Here is a 23,999-nt window from a genome sequence, read left to right on the forward strand (position 1 = left end):
GCTGTCATCTCACCAGTCCCGGCCTGTAAATGTATACAGGCAAAACACAAACTCTCTCACACCACAGCCAGTGGCTCCGGCATTGTCTGGTTGCCTGGCAACTGTCGGCGTGGCGTGGTTGCTAGGGCCGTGTGGGAGGGGGGGAGGTGATGCTGCTCTGATTTCCAGCTGAATTGAGGCAGTCAGTAGGGAGAAGCCCCCCTCTTCCAGCCGACACACAGGACTCTATTGAACAATAGAGCTGTGCCAGTGGGCCTGAGGCTAGTCAGACAAGCCCTTGTTCAGGGTCACTCTGTGTTCATCCCTCAGTCCTCCATGACTAATTAACTTACAGCGAAGAGTGTCGTTAGCACATTTGATGATGCATCCATCACCGGCACAGCCCGAGAATTTACATTAACGTGAGGTGCTTTTCTGGCCGCCTGCCACGCCGGTGGATTTAGAAACAAGCAGAGGAGAAAGAAAGGGGAAGTGTGTTGGAGCTGCCACACGTAGTGCTGAGCACAGCTTGCGCAGTCAAAACAGAGCTGAACTGCAGGACTTTGTGCAAAATATTTGCCAGCTGTAACATGGTTATGTGAAAACTGAGAAGTCTAAACCACCACTGGCAAGAATGCACATCTTGTGGCCTTCACAGCAGGTGGCAATGTTGATCCAAAATATTCCAGATGTAAGATAATATGACGGTGACGGTATTTTAAGGCTGTGATAAAGCAGTGTTTAGAACTCAGATGCTCAAAAAAGTCTGCACACAGTGATAACAAGAACAGGTTTTTATTAATATTTTGTAATACCATATATAATGCAATTGCATATCTTTGGCGAAAATAAATCTTATAAACATTTTATCAACAGAGGTTAGCATACAAAAACAAAAAGGTGTGTCGGTTCAATAGACATGGCAGACAACTGACACAAACTGATACTGGGTTGGCAGCTTTGTCGAACGCTTATCACACCCCTGGGAAACTGCAACAGAATCACATATTCAATTTTTAATAATAGCTGTGGAGCGATGGACCAACTGGGCTTTGAGTTTGTGTACGTCCTGGGACCACACAATGTTTTCTGTAGCTCATCCACAGATCAGCTCGCTCTGACTCAGTGTCACTTTGAGACCAACCTATCTTTTCTTCTGCAACTGCTACAGAAATAATGAGATTATTCGTCTACTAGTCTGTCTAGAATATCTCTGCAGTTACTCCTATAGTCACATGTCTGAAACTACACAGCAGCATCCCGGGCACTCGGTTCTGTCTGATCCAGTTTGCAGTGACTCAAAACATTTCAACATCCCGTAACACTACCTGGAAGCATGAGTGGCAGTCTTCTTTTTATTGATTCTATTCTTGGATGAGGCTTAGAGCTAGTCTTCAATCTGTGACTACTTCAGTCATCACAGCTAAACATAAACCATACATGTGACAGATGTATAAAAAAAAACCTAAAGAGTAAATCAGTTTCTGCGGTACACGGGGGATGACTTGCTTTCTAAAGCCCCAGGTGTACAGTGGTTTTGGCAACAAAAAGGTTTCAGGATCAATGTTAAAATCATTGTCATCTATCCAGCCTCACAAAAAGCAAAACAAAAAATTAACAAAACCTGGCAGTCATTGTTAAAAAGGAAAAAGAAACACCCGCTCTAAAGACAGACATTGGCAAAATACTTAATCACTGTAACAAGAAATGAAAAAAAAATAATAGTATTGCTGTAAAACAAACAAGAAAAAACTAAATACTTGAGAGGAGTTCACAGAATGAGGAAAGAAAAAAATGTGCCCAGTCATTTGTTTCAAACGACTGGTGTTTGATAGAGTATGCATTCAAAAAATCCCATAAATTAAAGTCATAAATAAGGTGATGATTAATGAACAATAATTTGTTCTTATTTCTTTTTCTTCACAGCTAAACAAGACCAGTGTATGCAAGTTTTACTTCAGCAGCTTACCCTGCAAATAAACAGTTCTCACTCTAAAAGAACTAAAATAAACCTCAACAGGTCGGTTAAGTCACTGTACCGACCAGAGTCATCTCCCATTTCCTGCTTCAGTGAAGTCCAAATCTTCACCACACTGAGGCAGCGGGGGAATATAGCGACAATGGCCCTTTGCACTTTTATATCAGTGGCACGAGAAAGTGTTTGGCACTGACCATGCATGTGATACTAACGAGTCACAGTGACAATGTGATCTTATATTGTGGCAAAATAAAAAATAATTTAAATTCCAGTTTGTTACCCTTGTGCTCGTCCACGGTACGCTGTAATGGTCGCTGCCATGCAGCTTTTTTTTTTTTTTTTTTTTTTTAAGAGCTCAAATGAAAACTATGTTACAAGTGCAACTTCCCCTCAGCAAACTGCACGCAATCAACTGATAATAAACACTCCATTTCACAGCTTGAGAAGAGAGCGGGCGCTTCCTTATTTTGTTCTCGCAGGAAGAACAAGGACGAAAACGCCAGCGGTCAGCCAGAACAGAGGGCACAACATGAGAGCAGCAGGTCTTCAATATCTCACCATGCAGGCGACTACACATAGAGGAGATCACTTCTTTCTGGCCGTGGCTACACCGTCCCCTTCCCTACAGTTGAATACGCCCAGAGGATTAAAAAAAAAAAAAAAAACTCTGAACCAAAATCAGACACAACTTCTATCAAGTTGTGCAAGTCTCTACATTCAGCAAAAAATGGCCTGTACAATTTAGCAATTTCCTCTGTCCATGGGGCAAAGTGCATGGACAACGCAAAAAAAAAAAAAAAAAAAAGATATAATCAAACTCCCAATCCAAATAAAGAACACGATGCTGTGGTAATGGCCCATCCCTCCAGGTCTGCATTCGAAAGCACCAGAAGCAAGCAGAGCACCAAGCGACCCCACAGTAGATCTGTCATCACATCGGTACATAAATATCACTGGAGCCTTGTTTATCAGTAGTAGAAAAGCGTCTTCTCATTTTCACTGTTCTCTCAAGCTCAGGCTGGAGTCGACATGCACTGTGACGAACACGCAAAAACTTAAAAGGAAACAAAAAAAAAAAAAAGGTTCTACAGATAACCTATGAGCCCGCAGTGAACATGTGGCAGATTGGGGCAGATGTTCACTTTGCATAGGTTGTCAAGCAAACATGAACGTATGACACAATGAGTGAAGGGGATCAACGGGATGAGCAGCGACAAAAGAAACAAACAAGTGAACGAAAAACAGTTTGTGTGGCGATGGTTGCACAAAACTGAGCTCAGTACCATAGCTAACTTTGCAACTAAATTTGGCAGTGGCAGAGTAATACTATTCCCACATCCTGCAAATCCTGAAACACAGCCGAAGCTTCTGTGTAGAAAGTTTATCGCATAACAAGAGCATAATACTACTCCATTCATTATCTTAATTGTAAAGTTTAACTAGCATACTCAACTCGGAAAAATGCCACCAAGGAACAATGTCAGAAAGTTAAGGTTGTGGATTAATTATTGCATCTCTCTTATAAGAGGATTCGTTGAGCAAGAACTGCTTTTCAAACAGTGGCAACTTTTTTTTTTTTTCTTTAGCACAAAAAGGAGAAATTGAACACCAGGAGGTTAGATTTTCGTCTGTTACAAACATGCACTCATTCGCTTCATAAATAGATTCACTTGGAAGAGGATACAGGTTTGAGGAGGAAGCATGCAACGCCTTGAGTTATAAAAGCTTCAGCTTTTTCCCCCCCCTCCATTTTGTCTTTCGGAGAGGAAAATTCTTGAATCACAATCTTCTTATCCAACAGATGTAGGCAAGTTGTTTTGGATAGGTATCTCGATGGTTCTCCATAGCCCAAACATCCACCCCCAGTAGTTACCCCCGAGTTACTCTATATGGCTTTGTTCTCCTGTGTGAACGATACTATTGCCATTTGTTTTGTTGGACAGAGATACTCCCAAACAAAAAAAAAGAAAAAAGAAAAAAAAAAAGGCTCAAAATGGCCAATGAACGATCAGGTAAGGAGAAGGAGGCACACTGGGACACATGATCAGGGGTCAGAGGTTAGGATTCACAGGATCTGGAGTCTTACGGGGGCAAAGGAAACTTTATTTCCTGTTAAGTTTTGTGCTCTTGACAGTGCGTTTGGATCCCTCTGTGCAGCTACGTATACCGGCGAGGTGCAGCAGGGACCCGGCGGCTTCCTTCAGCTCCTCGTCCAGCTCCACCTTCACCTCACGCCGCGCCCGCTTGCCGGCGGGCCACTTGACGGCAGGCGGACACCGCGAGGTCTGGTGGACGCCCCTCTCATCCCAGAGATCAGAATCTTCATCGCTGTGGAAACCCTCGCTGCCGGCGCGGCGAGACTGCCTGCCTTCGCAGCCCCCTTCGTCCAGGGAGGAGAGGGAGGAGGAGGAGGAACGGGAGGAGCAGCGCTGCAGAGCTACGCTGCTGTAGTTGTGGTCCTGCTTTGGATCGCTGCTCACCAGAACAGAGTCGGGTCGGGAGAGGTCCAGTGGGCCGTCAGAGTTGCCTGAGGCAGACACAGGATTCCACAGATAAATCACAAGTTCACGTTCAAATACATAGAAAGATTAGTTAGGCTTTAAAGAAGGCGATATATAGTAACCTTGAACATTCGAAGAAGGTAAAAATCGGAATTCGGACACAGAGCTAAACTCTAGTATCAGCTTGCTTTGTTAGTTCCAGTGCAGGTATGAAGCAGAACTAAGATTTGTTTAGGCCCAACAGGGAAAAGCGGATATAAAAATAGCTCTCTGTATTCATGTGAAAGCAGAATTAACAATGGCGGGCAAGTACAGATTGTAACAAAAACACATGCACATTAAATGTTGCTTTGGGGAGCTTTTGCGAAGCAACTAAAAATACTAAAAATGATGTATACATTCAGTAACTGGAAACATTATGCTTAATTAAAAAAAACAACAAATGTTTTAGATATACATGAAACTGATACTTGATCACGTTGAAATATCAACATTTCCCAAACAATTTTTATTCAAGACACTGATTAAATATATGTTTATAACCCTGCCCAGACGAAACTGTAAAGCAAATGCAATAAATATTGTTGGTGCAATTCCTGCGCAATAACCACAGTTTTGCTTTTACACAACCAGAGACGTGGTACACCGAAAATCAAAGCACACAAAAATGAAAAAAAAAAAAAAAAAAATTAAGCAATGACGGTGGCATGTTGGGGGCTGAAGACAAAGACCTCGGAGAGTAAATGAAAGTATGCTGCTTGTGGATTCTCTTACATGGGTCAACGTGGTGCCCAGGGGCAGAGTTTAAGAGCATCATGGCAGTGGCAGCATCAATGTCAGACTCTGGAAGAGGAGAGAACATGCATGATGGTCAGTCCTATGGCGTGAGAGCATGGTGGCCTGACATCTCTGCTTGGACTGGGCAGACTGAGCACCTTAAACTTGCCATACAGTGATCCAGTCTGTCGCCACTGAATGGACTGAAACTATGGATAAGATTTGAAGACATAAATAAGAGGATAGTTTGAAGCTGCTGATCCTGAGAGTGCATCCGATCTTTTCAGAGCTGACAAAGTGTCTGAGAGCCTCATAGCTCACTTCTGGGGCTCTAAATTATTAATGATTACAGTGAGACTGAGTGCTCGACACTGAGCACCAGCAGAACCTCTGCCTGTCGTCAAGGTTACAAATCCAAGAGGCAAGGGGGTGGAGGCCGAGACATCGACTGGAGGTTTTCGACAGTATGGTCTACATGAGGCATCAATGACTTCAAAACAACAAATCAAACCAAGAGTTGGGGATAAAAAGCACGGTGATGCTGAATGTTCTGGGACTGAAATGTGCAAAGGCAACAGAATCAAAATACTACACAAACACAAGCAGGAAAAACTGCACTTTACACATCAACATGGTTTTTTTTTTGGTTTTTTTTAAGGGCAGGCAGCCTTTATTGTATACATGCACATTTAAAAGCGCAGTGGAGTTCTCACCTTTGAATGAGCAGCCTTGTAGACAGAGATGGCGAGGGGGTGAGGAGGCACTGCACAAAGTAAACAAGACGTGGAGGGTCAGGTTAATCCTTTTCAAAAGATTTGAAACGAAAAGTCCAATGACTTCCAAATTTTCGGTGTGTCAATAAAATCAAATAATAAAACCAACCGGTTAGCTGTGCGGCTTAAAATGCGTTTGTCAGGGAGTGTTGAATCCAGTAAACAAAGGAGCAACAATTTCCTACAACATCAACGTCGGCGGTCTCTTAAATCGCGGCTCCCAGGCGGCGAGGGATGACGGTTTACCTGGGTGGGGAGGCGGGTGGTGTGCAGAAGGCATGTGCGGCTGGGAAGGGCTGCTTCTTAAGGGCTTGGATTAAGTTGGGGCGGTACTCGGGGTCGACACACCAGAGAGAACCTTTTCCGTTGGCCTGCAGGACAAAGCAGGGATGATCAGGCTTCTGCACACGAAGGCGAGGGGAAAACCTGCCAGGAACTTGTTGACAACACCTGCTGGTAATTTTGACCTTCAGTGATAAGGTGTGCTTACTTTGAAAATGAGACATGATCTAACACCTTTTGTTTTAAGCTCAGAAGGTATGTTGATGGTGTCTTGTTTGACATGGTTGAAGTTCAAATTGAACATTTACAACAAGAAATCATTGGATCATTGAATCCTAACAAATGTGCTCACCACATTAAATTAACGCCTGCTTTGTTCATTTCCATATGCGCTAACTTCATCATTCCCCATGAGAGCTTTGACACATTTCTATTCTGTTACAGGAACCTTTGTGTCACTATGCAACAGTTGTGGGAATATTGTATAGCAGTGCATATGTTTAGTAGATCAACTTCATGTATGTGCTAAACAAAACACAAAGTGTTTAAAAAACAATCTAGAAAGTGCCTTTAAAAATCTCAGTATCAGAAATAAATTCGGGTGATCTGTACAGCTGAGTAACTGCACATCACTGTGAATGACACAATCATCAATTACAAGGAAAAAAGAAAAAAAAAAAAACATGACCCTAGACTTGCACAAATTACTCACTTCATTTTGAAGCAGCAGTTTCACAGAGAACCACTTAAAACACATCCAGCTCTGACTGGAATACAAAGAAAAAGTTCTAACTTCCCAGAAACCTCAGCAGACACTATGCATGAGTAAACTGTAGTGACAGCATATTGCACAATGTAAATGACTAAAGCAAACGCTTCTCCCAAGTCATAAACAATACGAGGAATTCCATGACAGCCTCTACAGCACAAGAAAGAATTTCGCAAAACAGCCAATGTGAAGAATTTATTTGTCTGCTTGTGATGTGTACGGGGATCGTATGACACTTTATCTGATGTTGGCGTATTTCTGCCCAGTCTGGGAGAATAGAGGGAGGGAGGAGAATAACCTTGACTCAGATTACCAACCAGCCCTGATGCAGGAAGAAGGAAACGTCTCCATGGCAACGGAAACCACCAGCCAGTGTCATGTGAAACTGGTGCTGGTGTCTCAGCAGACGGAGGAGGGCTCACACTGTGCACCTGCATGACGGGCGGCCTGCAGCGCACTGTGTTGCTACTTGCTGGGCGCTAACCGCCATCGACTCCTCGTGTGGGAAAATATCAGGTCTGAACCAGACGTGGCGTTGGCACAATGGGATCAAACCACACCCCCACGTATTGATGAAGCAGATTTAGACTTTGGGAGCTTTAAGCATTCAATAGACTATGAGTTATAACTGTGAATGCCGTTTATGTACTTGTGAATATTCACTGATATGCAAAATGTTTGAAAACTTTTCATTCCTGATGGCAAAATGTCTCTTATACAACAGTTCAAGATTTTAGGACACGGGTACATAGTTAGCAATATTGGCTCCATGACGAAATACGAATAAGACATTTTTGAGGATATTTCAATAATGTGCCTTCTCCCACAATCCAAGTTATTCTCTATGGGTTTTAATAACAGGAGAGAAGTTGACAGACAGAAGACGGAACTAGTCAAAATGTAATAAAAAACCATTGGAAAAAATGACAGGACCTGTAATGTTGAGTACAAACATGTTGTTTTCATGCTGCTCTTATTGACCCTGGATAACAATATTTTTATACCGACTGATGTGATGCATAAGAAAAGAATTGTGCTGAAGAGACAAACAGATTTAATTCCCATTATAACAATTTGTGTGGTACTTTCACACACTCCTGTAGAGTCGGTGTGTTTCAGGTTGAATACGTCATGCTGTTGTGTGACATAATGACACAATTTCCTTTCATACACAAGCTGAAATCTTACTAATAACACAATATAATTTTATTTTCATCAACTATATAATGTGATAATGTGAGAACATGATATGATGCATTCTCGTCTTTTTCTAAACATATAATAATTATAATTATGTTGTTTTAAGGATGAAGACTTTCATACATAGAGTTTGTGCAGTACATGCATTGTGTCATTTTGTCACTTGTTTAGGATGGAACCTATTCATTATTTCTTACTGTATACAGGAGTACAACACAACTTACAAGGTTTGTGTAGAAAAAGACTGTAGACACACACACTACCTAATCTCTACACTTAGGATCAAATTTAGTTCTTTCTTTAACCGTGACCTTTCAAATTACGACTGAGTGAGACGTTTCTTGGGTTCAAATACTTGCCCTACCTTGCACTGCTTCCTATCTTCTTATGCTGTGTTTGCACTTCTTCTGAAGGAGTATCTGTGACCCTGACTGGAAGCCACCGTTATCGCAGCGAAGTCAGAGGTCCCTGCTGCTGTAGTAAAGACTTGGACACTGACACATGAGCTCCACTGCAGGTTCACACTGCAACAGTTAAAGTGCAGTCTTGTGCTCAACAAAGCAAGACACATTCATGCTGGTGGTATTATCAATATTATACTCGGTATCGTAGTGTGTGCAGTTTTCTTATGAATTGCTTCGTTTAGTTGGCATTGCTGTTTTGTATCAAGGCCAGATTAGTTCTTACGTCAGCCGAAATTGTGAGGGCAACATTTGGCCTTACTGAATTCAATTTCTCACTATTATCAATCGACGTGCCACATTTGATGTTTTGTTGTTTGAAAGTTAAATTACACTTCCTTTCTAACTTCAGTCATTGGCTCACCCACAGCCTCCAGTATATTCAGTAGTCATGTCACAGCTGCTTCGTAACTTTCAACTGAAAGTTGTGAATGCAAGTCAGAAGACACTTTTCTCACGTACCTTTCCCAAACTCCTTTCGACCTTGCGGAAGCATTTGTTCAAGGACAGGTTGTGGCGAACCGAGTTCTTCCAGCCAGTAGGGGCGTTGGAAAAATAAGGGAAGTGCTCGAGAATCCAGCCGTAGATTTCTTTAACTGGTAAGGACTTGCTGGGAGACTGCTCAATAGCCATGTAGATGAGCAGGGAAAACGAGAAGGGGGGCTTAGACTTCAACGAGTCCCGCTCCCTGCCCCTGCCGTGCGATGACGATGAGGAAGAAGAGGATGGGCCCTGGTTTGGCCCGTAGTCTCCCTCGATGTCGAAGAGGGGACTGCCACTTGGCTGTGCTTCAGGACCCCCCAGAGTGAAGTTCTGAAGCAGGTTCTCATGAAGCCAGTTGAGGTTAGTGAGTTCCTCATCCTCCGTACCACTGGAGCGATCCACACTCGTTGCCAGCGGACTGGATGCACACTCTGCCTCGGGCAGTGTTCCCACACCGCAGACACCTCTGAGCCCCGTCCGCTCCTCTTGCATACCCGGAATTTCCGTTTTCTTATCTGGTGACATCCCAATGATTGGACCCATTAAATCAAAGAGGTCTGAGGAAAGAGAAGAGAGAGATGGTTGTTAATGTTAACATCACGTGTGCAAAAGCCCAATCCACAGTCTTTGGGAAACTGAATTTGAAAACAAAGTTGGCAGTATGAAATAACTGGATGCGACATTTTGGAATGATGTGCTCTTCCAAGCGTTGACCTTGTTTTTTTTAAGTTTCCCTGGGGGCAGAGGCCCTGTGGCTGTCTGTCTGCCTCTATTGCACTCCCAGACCCTCTCACTGCCCCTCAACGCCATGGCTGGCGAGGATGGAGAGGCTCTCCGCTCCCCACCCGACACCCCCACCCTCTTGACTTCAAGCCGAGGACCTTTGAGGACATCCTCTTAGACTACTGAACTGACTTAAGGCTCCACTCCTCAACGCCCACCTCATTTCAGATGAGACCCATCTGCTCGTTATGTGTAAATGAGCATGAAACCATCCAGTGACTGCAGGAATGAGTGGCAGGTCTCCATCTTACCGAGTGGATGGCTCTTCCAGCCTGATCTGCATTCAGCCAAGATCAAGTCTCAATTTGGCACGGGCCTGATTAAGTGACATTAAGTGGCTACAAACCACAACTTGTCAGTCATTTTTTCGCACGAGGAAATTCAATATGTGAGCAGCCCTTCAATCTATGACAAATTCTACTTTACCAACCGTATTAATTTGACAATGATACTTTTTTTTAATAAGTGGGCAGTTGAAAAGCCTATTGTGTCAGACAAGAGCTAAAGTTTTAATAGTTTATCATGTAATCATGTAATGATTGTGCGCACAGGAATGGGCATAGATACAGCAAATGTTATTTATTTACTTTTTATTTTAAAGCAAATGCATTAATCCCCAGAAGGGAAATTCCTTCCCGAAATGAGCAATCGATAGCTGCTCAGAGAATCCCGGTGCATGTTTTTTGAACTGTGGGAGGAAACTGGAGTAACCCGAGGAAACCCACACACACACACACACACGGGGAGAACATTCAAACTCCACACGGGAAGGCCTCGGGCCATATTTGCACCCACGTGAGGCGAGAGCACCAACCACTGCACGACTATGCGGCCAAACTTAATATAAACTTACCATTATATGAAAACACATTTTTGAGGCCTCACAAGATCTGACTGACAGTAAAACGTTTATACATAAGCAGTGGCTGCGTATGCTGCTTGTTAGGACCAAGAGCTCTTTGTCTCAGCTCGCAACAAGCTTTATGGCCTAGGTGTCACCATGACAACCATGTGGTCCATTCAATTAAAGAGCAGAAATGCTACAAACAAGTCAATAAGAAAATAAGCCAGCCATTCTCGCTGACAGTGCTGCAGATGACCATTAGGAAGCCCCCTCTTGCTATGCTTGTATGTGGACAGCAGATGTCCTGGCTCTTGGAGGGGCGGCCGTGGTCATTCTGGAAGCGCAGCGGAGAGGAGGTAGTAACTACCACTGGAGGCACACAGTGTGGTGGATAGGCATGTCTTTTCATATCTGTGATAACATAAGAACTGGGTCAAACGTCAGTGTTTGCAGAGTGGCATGGAGACAAGAGAGGGAGTGCACCTACACAGGAGTCAGTTTGTCAAAGCCAGTCAGTGAGGACATGGATGCCAAAGGAGGAGGTAGCGAGATGCAAAAATGATCTTTCAACTCTACATCGGGAGAAAAACTTGTAATGGTGCTATGCTATGTTGCCTGAGAGTAAAGTGAAAATAATGTCCTCAGCCCTAAAAGCAAGCATATTTGATTTGACAGGACAGCCTTCCTGCATTTTATGTGATTGTCTTATATTACAGACATCGATCTGATCTGTGACGGCATGTGCATTGCATAGATCCTCAGCACTGACTTGTGCTAGTGTATTGGATATACTTCAGCAATTTTCAGGCACAAAAAACAGGAAGTAAGTCAATGGGTATTTTAAAGCCAAAGGTAAAGATGCTGTCAGCTTGAATGCTGGAGGACATAACAATGACTGCAGTTACAGAACAAGAGAGAAAAAGGGGAAGAGAAATCAGGAGACACAGAGAAAAACAGAGCGTCAGCTCAGGCTCAGTGCTAGTGAGGTAAGCTATGCAAGTTATCCTCAGTCTAGGATGAATCACAGCTCTCAGCAAAGTAGAGCAATCAGATATGTCAGGCAGCAAAAGAACTGCCCATTTGTATTAAAAGAAAAGCTTTGCTTGAGACACCAGAACACACATTTTTTTACATGACAGTTTCTTACTCTGAAAATATTTATGAACGGAGGGGGGTTGTGCATAGATGCCATCACAGTTTATTTTACTAAATGTATATCAAGATCATCCCATGGAGCCGTTTTGAAAACATATTCAGCCATTTACACAAGGATATATATATGCACAGACTGTAATTCAAAATGCAGTTTTGCAGCAAAAAGTAAGAGAGCAAGTGATCAACATGTATGAATAATGATTTGAATTTTAAGACTCTGTTCTGTCTGACTGTTGATCTCCAAAATGGGAGGTGCACATATCAAAGTGAAATACTTGAATCCAAATAAAATTAAAAACTCGCCATGACCTTCTCAATTTGACTCATGAATGATTCAGAATGCCTGTAGGTAATTGAGAGATACGCTAGAACACAGCAACATTTTATCTGTACAGTGTGAGTGTGAGTCAAGTTTCTATTGATAATCAGACTGTGATTTGTGAATTAAACTGGAGCCCTGTTCAAAACATCAGTAGCCACAGCACTGTAATAATAGACATTAAGGTCACAGACCAGAAAGACCGGTGCCGCAAAAACTCTGAATCATTTAAAAGGTGTGGCTAAAGTGAAGGTTGTGAACACATCACACCACAGTTCTTTCTTTCTCAGTTACTGCCTGTAAAGCTGATCCAGTATTATGGTTTGACAATGTGGAAGAAAAACAAAAAGGTTCAAACAATGGATAAAGTCTCTGACCAGTGATTAACCTTAAAGCAGAAGACTTTCACCTCTGTTCTTCTTCACAAACTTGACCCCTCGGCTGGGCCCTTGGGTACCACAGTGAGCTTATCCCCTTTTGAGCAGCTCCTCCAGATGACCGTCATTTGAATATGAAGAGAGGCCGGGTGGATGGATGAGAAAGCTGGTCCTGCTGCATCCAGCCAAACACAGGAAGTGTTTTGCCATGACTGCAGCTGGTCAATTACCACTGCTGTTGCGATGATCGCAGTTATCATTGCTCTTATGAAAAGGCATCAAAGAGAGGCGGCTGGGATTTGCAATGAATAATGGGGCACTACTGTTTGGAGAGTTGAGAGGGGAGAGGGAGCTAATAAGCCCGACTGGCCTGTTGACTGCTGCTCATTCCTGAAAATACACCAAAGCTGCAACGGTGCTGACCTGATAGCTCATCTGCAAGTTAAAACAGCCCGGCACACCACCAGCCTCATCATATTCATGTGCAAACGGGCAGGCTAACAGCAGGTGCCAAGCACCCCCCCCCCCCCTTCAAACTGCTCTTTTATCCTGTTAAGCACTTAGCCTATTCAAAAATACACAAAGACATATGGAGATAGCTTGAAGTGGCAAATCAAGCCGCCGATGTGTCAGATATGTACGTGGGAATGCAAAGGGGATGATGGCAGCGTTGAAATGAAGAGGTACCAGTTTGAGATGTTTTCTAAGAGCGAATCTCACAATCGGGACTCAGTTGCCACGGCAGCCAATGCTGTAAAGGAAGCAATTGTGCTCATGTCTGTGCATGAAGAGAGAGCTAATGTGGGGAGATCAATACAGGCGGAAAATGCTGAGGCCAGCAGTCTGCTGCTGTTCTCCACAAACCTGTCTGACAAAGAGCAGTGGGGAAAAGCCACTAACCAACCTGGATGTCATGGCACGAGTGACTAAGTGCCACTAAGGCATACTTTAACACCAGATTCATTCACTAGCTTGTTTAACAAATATATAACATTTACCATTTCGTGTCTGGACAACAAAATGACAACAACAATTTTTACAACTGGAAATCCTGTTATTCCGCATGTACTTGCTTGGAGTTCATACCCTCACGCCACACCCTCTTCGCAAAGAGTAAACCAGTCGACACAAACCAGTTACACCTCTGTAACGGATACACAAAGGTGTGTCGCAAAGCCCCATGGTGACGGCTGTTATTTGAAACCCGAACTGATATTTAGGTGACTACTCAGTCTGGCTAGGGCTTTAAAAATGTGGACGAGACAAAGAGGGACTGGATTGGAGTGGAGCGTGGCAAAAAGCAAGGTAACCAAGTGGCCTGGTCTTCCACTATATGACAGGGTCAAATGTTGCTATTAAATATAAGGCTTTCATCAGTGTGAAGGTTAATGAGATGACAGTTTATACAAGTCTGAGTGGTTCTTTTTTTTAACAAAAAATCTTGGTGGATTTAAACGTTTTACTCAGCGCTCGAGGTGAAAGAAAAGGAAAAAGCCTACACAAAAGCACTACAATTGGCCCGACACTAAACTCTTACAAAGGAGCAGTTGTTTTTGCTCTCGTCATGTTTCTGAAGTGCTCAGTATTCACCTCGCACTTTCAAACAGTGGAGCGGGAGGGAAGGAAACACCTCCTGCCTGTTGAGGAAGTTCATTTTCAGAAAACAAATTCAGTCTTCAAACAGACAGTTCGGCTCTGCACTAACCCCGCACAGAGAGGTACCATTTATTGTCGCGGCACTATTTACTTTGGCAATATATGAATTCCTCTAGCATGTAGCTTTTAGAGAACGCCAACAGATAACCCGGCCTGAGCTAATGTATTCATTAATGCCATCACAAAAAAAAAGGACAAGCAAACAAAACAATAGGTAATAGGTTATAGGTAATAATGATTGTGATTCAGATACAGTAACTTCAGAGTGGTCACAAACTCAAATACGAGACTGCACTTTGACTGTCAACAGAGGTGAGGCCTTCCAAAGTACAAGCCAGCACTGAAACCTTATCTCTAAGGTCATGTGTCTGTAAGGTCAGCGTACCAACACTCACCACCAATCGACATTACACTGCAAAGTCATTTCGTCGAAGTTAATTTTCCCCAATCTGAACCTGTAGGAAAATTCTCCAAAGCAGAATTTAAGTTACAATATTTCTGAAAGCACAGAGAAAAAGCCCTAAACAGCTCAGTCGATGTTTTAACATAAGCTCTTTCAGGAATGTTCCCTGTGTGAGATTACTTCCCATGTAAATACAACAAGTGCTTTGCAAATCAAAGTTTGTGTTGCTTTACTTACAGGGCCTTCTGTGACTTTTTTTTTCTCTTCCATTCCCCACAAATGAACACACAAAACTAAAGTCTAATAGAATTTGTTACAGATGTCCATGTCGAGTTCAGCGGGAAAAGGAGGCTTCAACAGAGAGCCAAAGAAAACAGGGTGAAGTAATTTGTTATCAAAGAATAAAACAATTTACTAAAGCTTCTGAAGTGAAGTAAATCAACAAAACAACAAAATGCTCTGGCAGCACTGAGAGTTACATTACACCCTAAGATAACCACTTTTCTATTGCTTCTGTTAAAAATCAAGCAGGTGAAATTGTACCTTTTTTTTCTTCTTTTTTTTTACGTTCACTGTAAACTTGAAAATACTCTTAACACTGTTTTTGGAGCTCAGTAACATTTTTTTTTCTTATCAGTGTTAATTCAGTGACTGAGATCTGGTGGAAAATAAATGTTTTTCTCACTTGAAAAACCAAAGAGAGCAACAATTTGTCAGAACTGTAAAGTAATGACAGTTGTTTTTACATAAGCCTCAAAAGAGAGTGAAGCTAAAAGGCAGATGCAAAGAACAGGTGAATAATTGCATACCTGATTATATGATTATAGATTCCTTTATGTGTGACTATTGTTTGTTTTCTGCAGTCATTTTTAAAGAGCAAACAACTTAATTATTTGAAAAGAAAATCCTACAAATGGGAGATGAGTATTAAATACTACTACTAAGCAATAGCACAGCTTCATCCGTGTATTTCTTAGAATCAATTGTTTATATTGTACACCAGCACAATATCCAACATGTACACCGAGTTTAAAAGGTTTTGTGATACTTCAGCTAGTTCAATATATTTTTTTTTATATCTAATTAGTAAAAAACCCAATCAAGCTGTTATAGCCTCTCCTAAGTTCAATTCTGATTTTCACACAAACTGGTCATGATGGATTGCTGTTGTTAGAGTGTAATCAATTAAATAAATCTTCTTAATTCAGTTAATGGCGATAAGACAAAGACCTATTGTGACACAGGACGCAGCCGTCTTTCCCTCTTCCTTTCTCCCAATCAAGGAAACGGCCACATTAGCGTAGCCCTCAGTGAGGTCGGCCCTAATGGGCTGCATCTTGAGTCCACCCCATCAGAAATGAGACGGGCGCAGGAGAAGCGAGTGAGGGTTGAGGAGGGGAAGGGAAAAGAGGGAGGGAGGGAGGGAGGTGAAAGAGTCACTGCACGCCCAACGTAACCAATCAAGAGATACCAAACAAAAACAGGAATGGACTAAGGGGCACCACAGCATGTACAGAAAAAAAGGCATGAAAGTTAAATCCTCAAATGCAAGACACATGGAGGCAAAAGGAGGTGAAACCCAGTTGGAGAAGCAAATTTTAAACTGTTTTGTCTTGTTGTTGATCTTGTGACATCAATTACAGCAGCCTGACCCCACTTTGTAAAACAGTGGCAGCTGTGGAAAGCAGCAGAGAGCTCGGGGCATAAAAAAAAAAAAATCTGCTTTTTAGCTATGCTGTGATCTCTCAAGAGTTGCTAAGTGATAGAAAACATCACAAAATTATTCAATGTGTGAATAAGACCAAACTGAAAGAGAGTCAGCACGTGCGTAAACATGACACTTCAGGCAGATACATTTGCAACTCAAATTCAGTTCCGTGCTTGATTGGCAGAGTGTCACCAGCTCAAAACAACAGTAGAGGATATACTCGTGGGGACGTCCCTCTGTCAAAGAGGTGACCACTCAAGTCAAACGCCACAGAAAGGTCAGAGTCAACAGGCGGCACCCGGGCTCACTCGTTAGCAACCGATCACAAGCAAATAAGAAAAAGAGGGTTTTAGATGACAATTCAAAAAGACAGACTAAGTAAAAAACTCTGCTTACAGGCTCTCACCATGTGTAAAAAAAAAAAAACCAAAACAATACACTACGTAGACAATAACAGAAGTATGGGAAAATACAGTTCATGTCTGAACTTCTTTATTTTGCCAGTCGACAGCTATTTCAACACTATCTGCTTAAATGTACCGGTAACCTGCTTTAAAATGAAAAGTAAGGGTCACCTTTGTTAATGATGTTCTCCCCAGAGAAGCTTTTAAAAGTGCTGAGTTTCTCAAATAATCCATGAGAAACTATGTATATTCTGGACAAAGCAACCCAAGCGGTTTCTGCCTCACGGGTTGACTTTCGCAATGAATTGAAAACCACAGTCACCCAAGTGTCTACAGAGTGTGGTGGGTTTAAAGGACCCAACCTTTTATTTGCACCAGTTCAGAGTACACAACTGTGTGATAAGAGTGGCTGGCAGTGTCACCATTTTGGACTTCTTTCTCTTCTTCTCCTGCTAAGTATAGAGTGTAACAGCCCCATGCTACAATTCAGGGCTATGCCATTCTCGTACCAGAACATTATCTACAGAATATTCGATCTGAAATGACGGCTAACTAAAAACAAGGGCCTCCAGTGGATGTAAAAATCTATTTTGCACACTATTTCACACAATAACGACTGTGTGCTGTGGTGGTCTCTTTTGTTTGGTGACTTTATTGTTACACATCCTCTGCTGAACATCTTCCTCTTCTGTCATCAGCACAGTATAATGGAGCAACTTTTCAGAAAAGTGACACCAATGTGTTTACCAAGTTGTGAAAATGAAGTGTGGAATTTTCTACTGCTGCCGGAGAGCTTGAGGTACATTTGACGTTAGTGTGTTCACTATGGATTTCAGATAAATACACCCCAATAATGGGAATCAGAGAGTATTGGTGCAGGAACAAAGTGCAGTAAACTTAAGTATAGAACATCCAGGTCATTTCTCTTTAGGAAAAATTGAAAACAAGAAAAGGATTTGACCATATCTGTTTACAATATTTTTGGATATCACCTTTTAGTCAAAGTCAAAGGTGAAGAAAAGCTAAATATGGAGTTCATTTGTATGAGAGTGTAACAATGTCTTCAAGGCCCATCTCAACTATTAAAAAAAAAAAAAACCCACACATCTGAAGAAAATTCATTCCATTTCAAATTGCAATACGTTACAGTTACTGCAGGTCTTATTTATAGTAATGAATGCCACTAAAGTTAGCGTACCCTTGTCTACTCTGGGAAGCAAAAGTACATACCCTTCAGGAGCCTCTGTACACACAAACATATCACGAGGGAACACAAGCTACTACTACAAGCAGGAGCAAAGACAACAGATGGTTTGACCTACAATATGACCACTGAGATTCTGGCAATAAAATAATGGCAGATTGGCAACATCTGTTTCCTTTTTTTCAGTTCCTGACGCTCCTTTTGTCTCCTTCATGTATTTATCACAAGAGATTTATAAACTGTCACACAAACAAGAGACTAATGAACATTCAAACCCATAGTGCAATGAACCTATCACTTTATAGGAGGCTGAGGAATTATACTGTTTAACTTTTCATAAATAACACACAGAAACCTCAGAGCACATGATGAAATTTTAATTAGATTTGTCCAGTCCTGTTAATGCAACACTGAGGCAAGATTTGTGGAATAATGCACCGTATATGGACATCCATTAAATAGCAGCATGTAAAGTGGAGCTGAAGCAAAGAGAGACATTTTTCCCACACTGACATTGTTTGCAGAGCACTCTGTATCTGGGACAATCTTGTGATAATCCATTACATCATGTGCTTAGCTAGCCAGTGTAGCTCTCAACCTCTGGTACCGTCGATATATAACATGAAAAATTCAACTATTTATAGACGCGAGGGGAAGACGTGAGTATTACAATCCCACAAAGTACAACCGATTTACCAGCGCAGTCCGCCACAAACTTGACAAAATCAGGATGAAACAAAAGAGACTGGAAGCCAGATGGAATTGAGGGGGGGTGGGGGGGGGGGCTCAAAGTGCTGTTAGGAAAAGAAAACTGATATGCTTTGTAGCTACTGCCATAAACAACACGGCACAGTCAGCAGCGACCGCAGGCAGTAACACAACGAGGAACACAAAGTTACACGCTATGACGTGGACTGTTGCACAACACCTCCCCGACACACACGGGACTCGCTACGAACAAACTTGGTTAACTTCTTTTTTTGTTTTTTTGTTGGTTTTTTTGGTCACGGATTAAAGTGGAGTAAGTTCACTAAAAATGTACCGACGCTAGCTCAACGCAGACGGCCGTCAGACAAAGTAGTGCTAGCTGACACTCGGTGGTCATTAAACGCACCGCTCGCTTTAACGTAACATTTAAACTCGAATGTAATAGGTTGAACAAAAGACAGACTTGAGTTGTTTTGTTTTTTGTTTTTTTTTCGTGTCCTCCGCTAGTTTCCAGTCTCACAGCCCAGATATCGCGGATAAGTCAGGTGGACGTAAGCTAGCTGGCCACATGCTGTCGCCTGATCTGCCATGCTGGCCGCTCTAAGCGAAGTCACTTGACCACATTTACTTTTAGCTTGTTCGAAACACAACCCCGTTCCTGCCGAACAACAGCGCTCCAACGCAGCGAGCGAAGCCGCACAAAACACACACAGACACACACACACACAGAAATTACGACGGAATACTCACAATCATGCACGGCGTGCCTCGGTGCGGTGCGTTTAAAGACACGTCTGCGGGCAGTTTATTCAGAGGTCTGTCTCGCACAATGTCAGAGATCAGATCAGCAGCTGCTTCCTCCATACACGCAGCGCGCGGATCACACAGCGCACGGCAACGCTACCAAACCCCTCGACGTCGCCATGGCAACAGGTCCACTTCAGCCAATCACAGCCCCTCCCCTCCTATCTCCCCTGGCAACTGCCGCAGCGCAGGAGCTCCGCGAACGCGCACGCCGTCCAGTTTTTTTTTTTTTTTTTTAATATGCATCCTGCTATATGTGCTTTCACTTTTTATCCCTGCCTTTAACTTAAACTTCTAACAAGAACTGTAGATTTTAGTGTGGGTTTTAAGGACTACAGTTTATAGAGAAACCGAAGTGTTTCTGGTGAAGCGAGGAATCGTATAAATTTACAAATAAAAGTATGAGAGCGATCAAACCGGACGGGTCCCGCACAAACACTCCCGCGTTATTTAGGCTGCACAAACACTTATGGGCGGAGAGAAAGGAAAGGATGTGTCACCACACCCAGACCCTCCACAAGGCCCCTCCTAGAGCAAACTATCATACAAGGGGGCTAACGTGACCCGTGGATACACAACAGACGCATGCTGGGTAATGCCTCAGCATATAGACAAAGCAAAGACAAGTAACTGGAAGAAAAATAACTTCTGTCGTTTATGATAATTATTGTTTGTTCATATTTGAGCAGTATTTTTTTCAGTTTTCATTTCACAAGGAAGTCCAATTGAGATGATAACAAATGAGATCTGGCCAAGATGGCAAGCTATACAGAACATAAATAACAACAGAAAAAAAAAAACCAACTAACACAGCATGCATATATTAGTACCACAAAAGCAGTACCGTAAAGCAATCTTCAGATAATAAAACTCATGAAGCACCCAAGACAAGCAGCAATATTCCTCCTTCCGCAAATGCCCAAAGACAGCTTGATATTCATGTTTCTAACAGGAAAATGATTCTGCCTTCATACCTGTTATTCATGTGTGTACATGTGCTTTTGTAGCCAAATGTACGCTGCAGGCAGCCCAACGGGTTGGACTTGTATCCTCGCCTGGCTATCTGTTGAGTGCAGCTTAACTGGCCAACTGACTTCACACCAAACTGCAACTTTCACATAATGGTGGCACCTAACTCATTTCAGCCACTCCATTTCAGAAGCACACATAAGTAGCTCTCTGTGGACTGATCTAACAGCCTCTATGTCTTTTACACAAACCAAATACCTGCCATGCAGCAGTGCTGTAAATTCTTCCACACCAATGTTGATGCACACTTCTGTTGTTCCTCTACTTTCATCAAGACAAACAGGCTTGGTTGAAGCAAAGTATATTTGTTGCCCTATGGTTTGATCCTTATAGTTTTGTTATTTTTGAATAGAGATTCGGGTTTATTTTGGTTTGATTTCACAAGGTTGTTATTAAGTGTACACAATACAGTATGCAAAGAAAGGGGACATGACTAAAAAAATATGGCTAATTTATGAAATAACAAAAGAAAGAACGAAAGTGCTTCATCTGAATGGCATTTTATCCATCCACTCATTCATGTTTTTGAGCCTTAGCTCAGGTTGCTGTGGCATCGTTTTGCGCAATGAGCTATTCTTAGGGTCGGCAAGCAGCATAGGCTCTGCCCCATTTTTCCTTCCAGTATCACTCCTAGGGATGATGAAGTTGCAAAGCTAGCAAATGAGAGCGAGGAGAACAAGATGCATTAATCACCACGGAAACAGCTGATTGAGGATGCCTTGAAAAGACAGACCCATTAGTCTGTGTGCCTGCAATGGTGCTAATCTGATTTTAAAACTGTTAGGGTAAAACAACATACCCAACTTACCATGACCAGAGAGTCTTGTAACGGTACATAAGCACTTTCTAGAATATATAACAGACTTATGGTCAGGTGATGGGAGACTCAAGTAAGTTACGTTTTTAACAAAAATGAAAAACAAAAAGAGTAAGTAACTGTGATGACAGGACTATTGCAGTAAGCAATTCTTTTTATATCAAGGGGTGTCAGGTGAGGAATATAGTAGGATTACAGACTATAGGAGGAGTTCATGTAGGGCAGTAAAAGTAGAACTGATGAAAGGTTGAACAATGAGGCAGCCAGCCTGTGATAGAGGGCAGTGGCCAGGCATGAATGAGGGCGCAGTGTGTCTTCACAGCCAGCCCATAGTGGCATAGCAGTCAGGAGGCCTGCTGCTTTAATGGTCCATAAATCTGTGTGGACTGGTTGGTCTGATGCCGCCCCTGTGAGACCCTCTCATGCGGAAAATGAATCAGACCATTTTTACGGATCGCAAGTGTGGAAGCTCTCACCCTCCCCTGCCCTACTGCCAGTGAGCCGATAAGAGCCGCTGCACATGCGAACACTCCATTTCAGTTGGTCTGGAGCTCATAAAACTCTCTATTAGTGGGAACCATTGTTTGTACGCTGCTCTTTATTTAATCCAACCACTTTGCTTTGCTTTGTTGTTCTTTCCCTGCTTTCTTTTTTTTTCTTCTTATTACACCAAGCTTGGGTTTCTGGAGTGGGAACACAGATGCTGACACTTTGGTACACAGCCAGTAAAGAGGTGTAAACTGTCAAAATAAATTATTTTACAGAGGTACCTGTTTCTCTACAATATACCCTTGATTCAAAATCACCCCCCTGCCGTTTTTTCTCTTTCTCTGACTCACACCCATTTAAAAATGGTTTTTAAAAAACGTTTGATTAAAAACATGACAGATCTTGTAAATCTACTTTCCTCTTGCTCTTGCACATGAATATGCAACAATACAAGCTATTTTTAAGGCACACGAAGAGAAAAAAAAAGCACTATTTTGTCCAGTTTGTTTTATGACAAATACCTTATACAGGTGAAAACACTCCATGGCGTGTCATAAAAAGTCTGATTGTCTTTGAGGATCCAAACAGGCCATTGGACAATCAGCTCCCTTAAGCTCATCAGCTTGAACATCCTTTGAAATGCAATGTGAAGGAGTCATCAAGAGAATTATGAGCAGATTAAAGCTAAGACATGCACATATTCACTTTCTGGTATCTTGTTTACCTTGGAAGGGCAACTGGTTAAACAGGTAATATTTGTATTCACCAGAGGACAAGAAGGCAACTGTTACTATCTGTGAAGCTGCAAAGGACACCTGCTGTTCAAACACATACACTAGCAGTCAACCCAAACTGAACCGACTACTTTTGTTTAAGCCCATAAGAGCATAAAGAAAACTGCATGAGCAGCTGATATTATATTCTTCAAGTATTTTTTCATGCATACTTGATTCAAAATCCATGCAGACAAAATATAATACATATTATACCATCTCCTGTCAGTGAAGCAATCAGGCGTGGTCAACTTGTTTCAAATGCAACACTTTCTTTGTTCTTCAGGTTTGTTTTCCCTAGAGGTTCTTGCAGCTATTGCCTGCAGTTATCCTCAACTGAAGAGTGTGTTTGCCGACAGAAGCCTTTGTTTGACAATCCTTTCTGCTAACCAGGTCTTATGAATTGTGTCAGCAGTGTGCTGATTGTCTGTTATCTGTCTGCTGATAAGTACCTCTTTTAATGCACAGGCAATAAAATGCTCAACATGTAGGGCGGAGGAATGATTTTTTTTTTTCAGCAGTCAAACAGATATGTTGTAATTCTGTATTGATTTGTTCACGTTAGATTGGGCAAATGCTTGAATTAACCAGGCCCAAACATCACTTTGCTCAATTGGTGCATTAAGCATGATAGCATGAACTAAGAATAGTAAATTAATTTCACAACAGATTGACCAAAAAGAGAATCTATTCCTTATTGATACTGTGTAATTGTATGGTTTACATTTTTATTGTCAGTGTCAGTGATTAGTATTTTGCGATACAATGAGGGGAACTGTTTATTTTTAATTATAACAACACTGTCATTCACCAACTAACATATTATAACCATAAATAATAATTTTGACTATAGGCGAGGGCAGGGCACACTTTGAACAGATCACCAGTATATCACAGGGCAAACACAGAGAGACACAAAAACACACATTTAAAATCACACCTAGGTTGAAGTCAAATTTCCATAATGTACAACCACTTTATTTTATTTATCTGTATACAAGCTTGTATAATCCAATCAAACTGGATGTCTTTTTCATGAGTGTCCAGAACAGGAATAACAGCACACACTTTCAAAACACATCAAAAATAAGTAGCAATACTATGATAAGGATGGAATCAAGGTGGAATACAGCCTGGACATGTTGCCAGTCCATCACAGGGCAAACAAGTCGAAACACACACACTCACACACAATTTGTACTTATGAGATTGGTTCTTTTGAGTACTTATGAGATTGGTTGTTTAAATTTTAAAACAAATTGAAGGATTTAAAAAAAGATAACACTGACCGACTGTTGTGGATATAGTCTAATTAAATCTAAT

At 42.0% G+C, this 23,999-nt stretch overlaps 1 protein-coding gene across 1 annotated transcript; it reads right to left on the minus strand.

Annotated features, from left to right (window-relative positions):
• Positions 1-758: 758 nt before the first annotated feature.
• On the minus strand, positions 759-19,636 carry foxn2a (forkhead box N2a). Its single transcript, XM_080507138.1, has 6 exons — positions 19,515-19,636; positions 9,183-9,760; positions 6,255-6,379; positions 5,949-5,998; positions 5,233-5,301; positions 759-4,484 (listed from the first exon to the last, which is right to left on the minus strand). The coding sequence occupies exons 2-6, from the start codon at positions 9,744-9,746 to the stop codon at positions 4,060-4,062; spliced, it is 1,233 nt and encodes a 410-aa protein (XP_080363264.1). The 5' UTR covers positions 9,747-9,760; positions 19,515-19,636; the 3' UTR covers positions 759-4,059.
• Positions 19,637-23,999: the final 4,363 nt, after the last annotated feature.

Source organism: Blennius ocellaris, assembly GCF_963422515.1.
Source record: "Blennius ocellaris genome assembly, chromosome: 13".
NCBI classification, from domain to species: Eukaryota; Metazoa; Chordata; class Actinopteri; order Blenniiformes; family Blenniidae; genus Blennius; species Blennius ocellaris.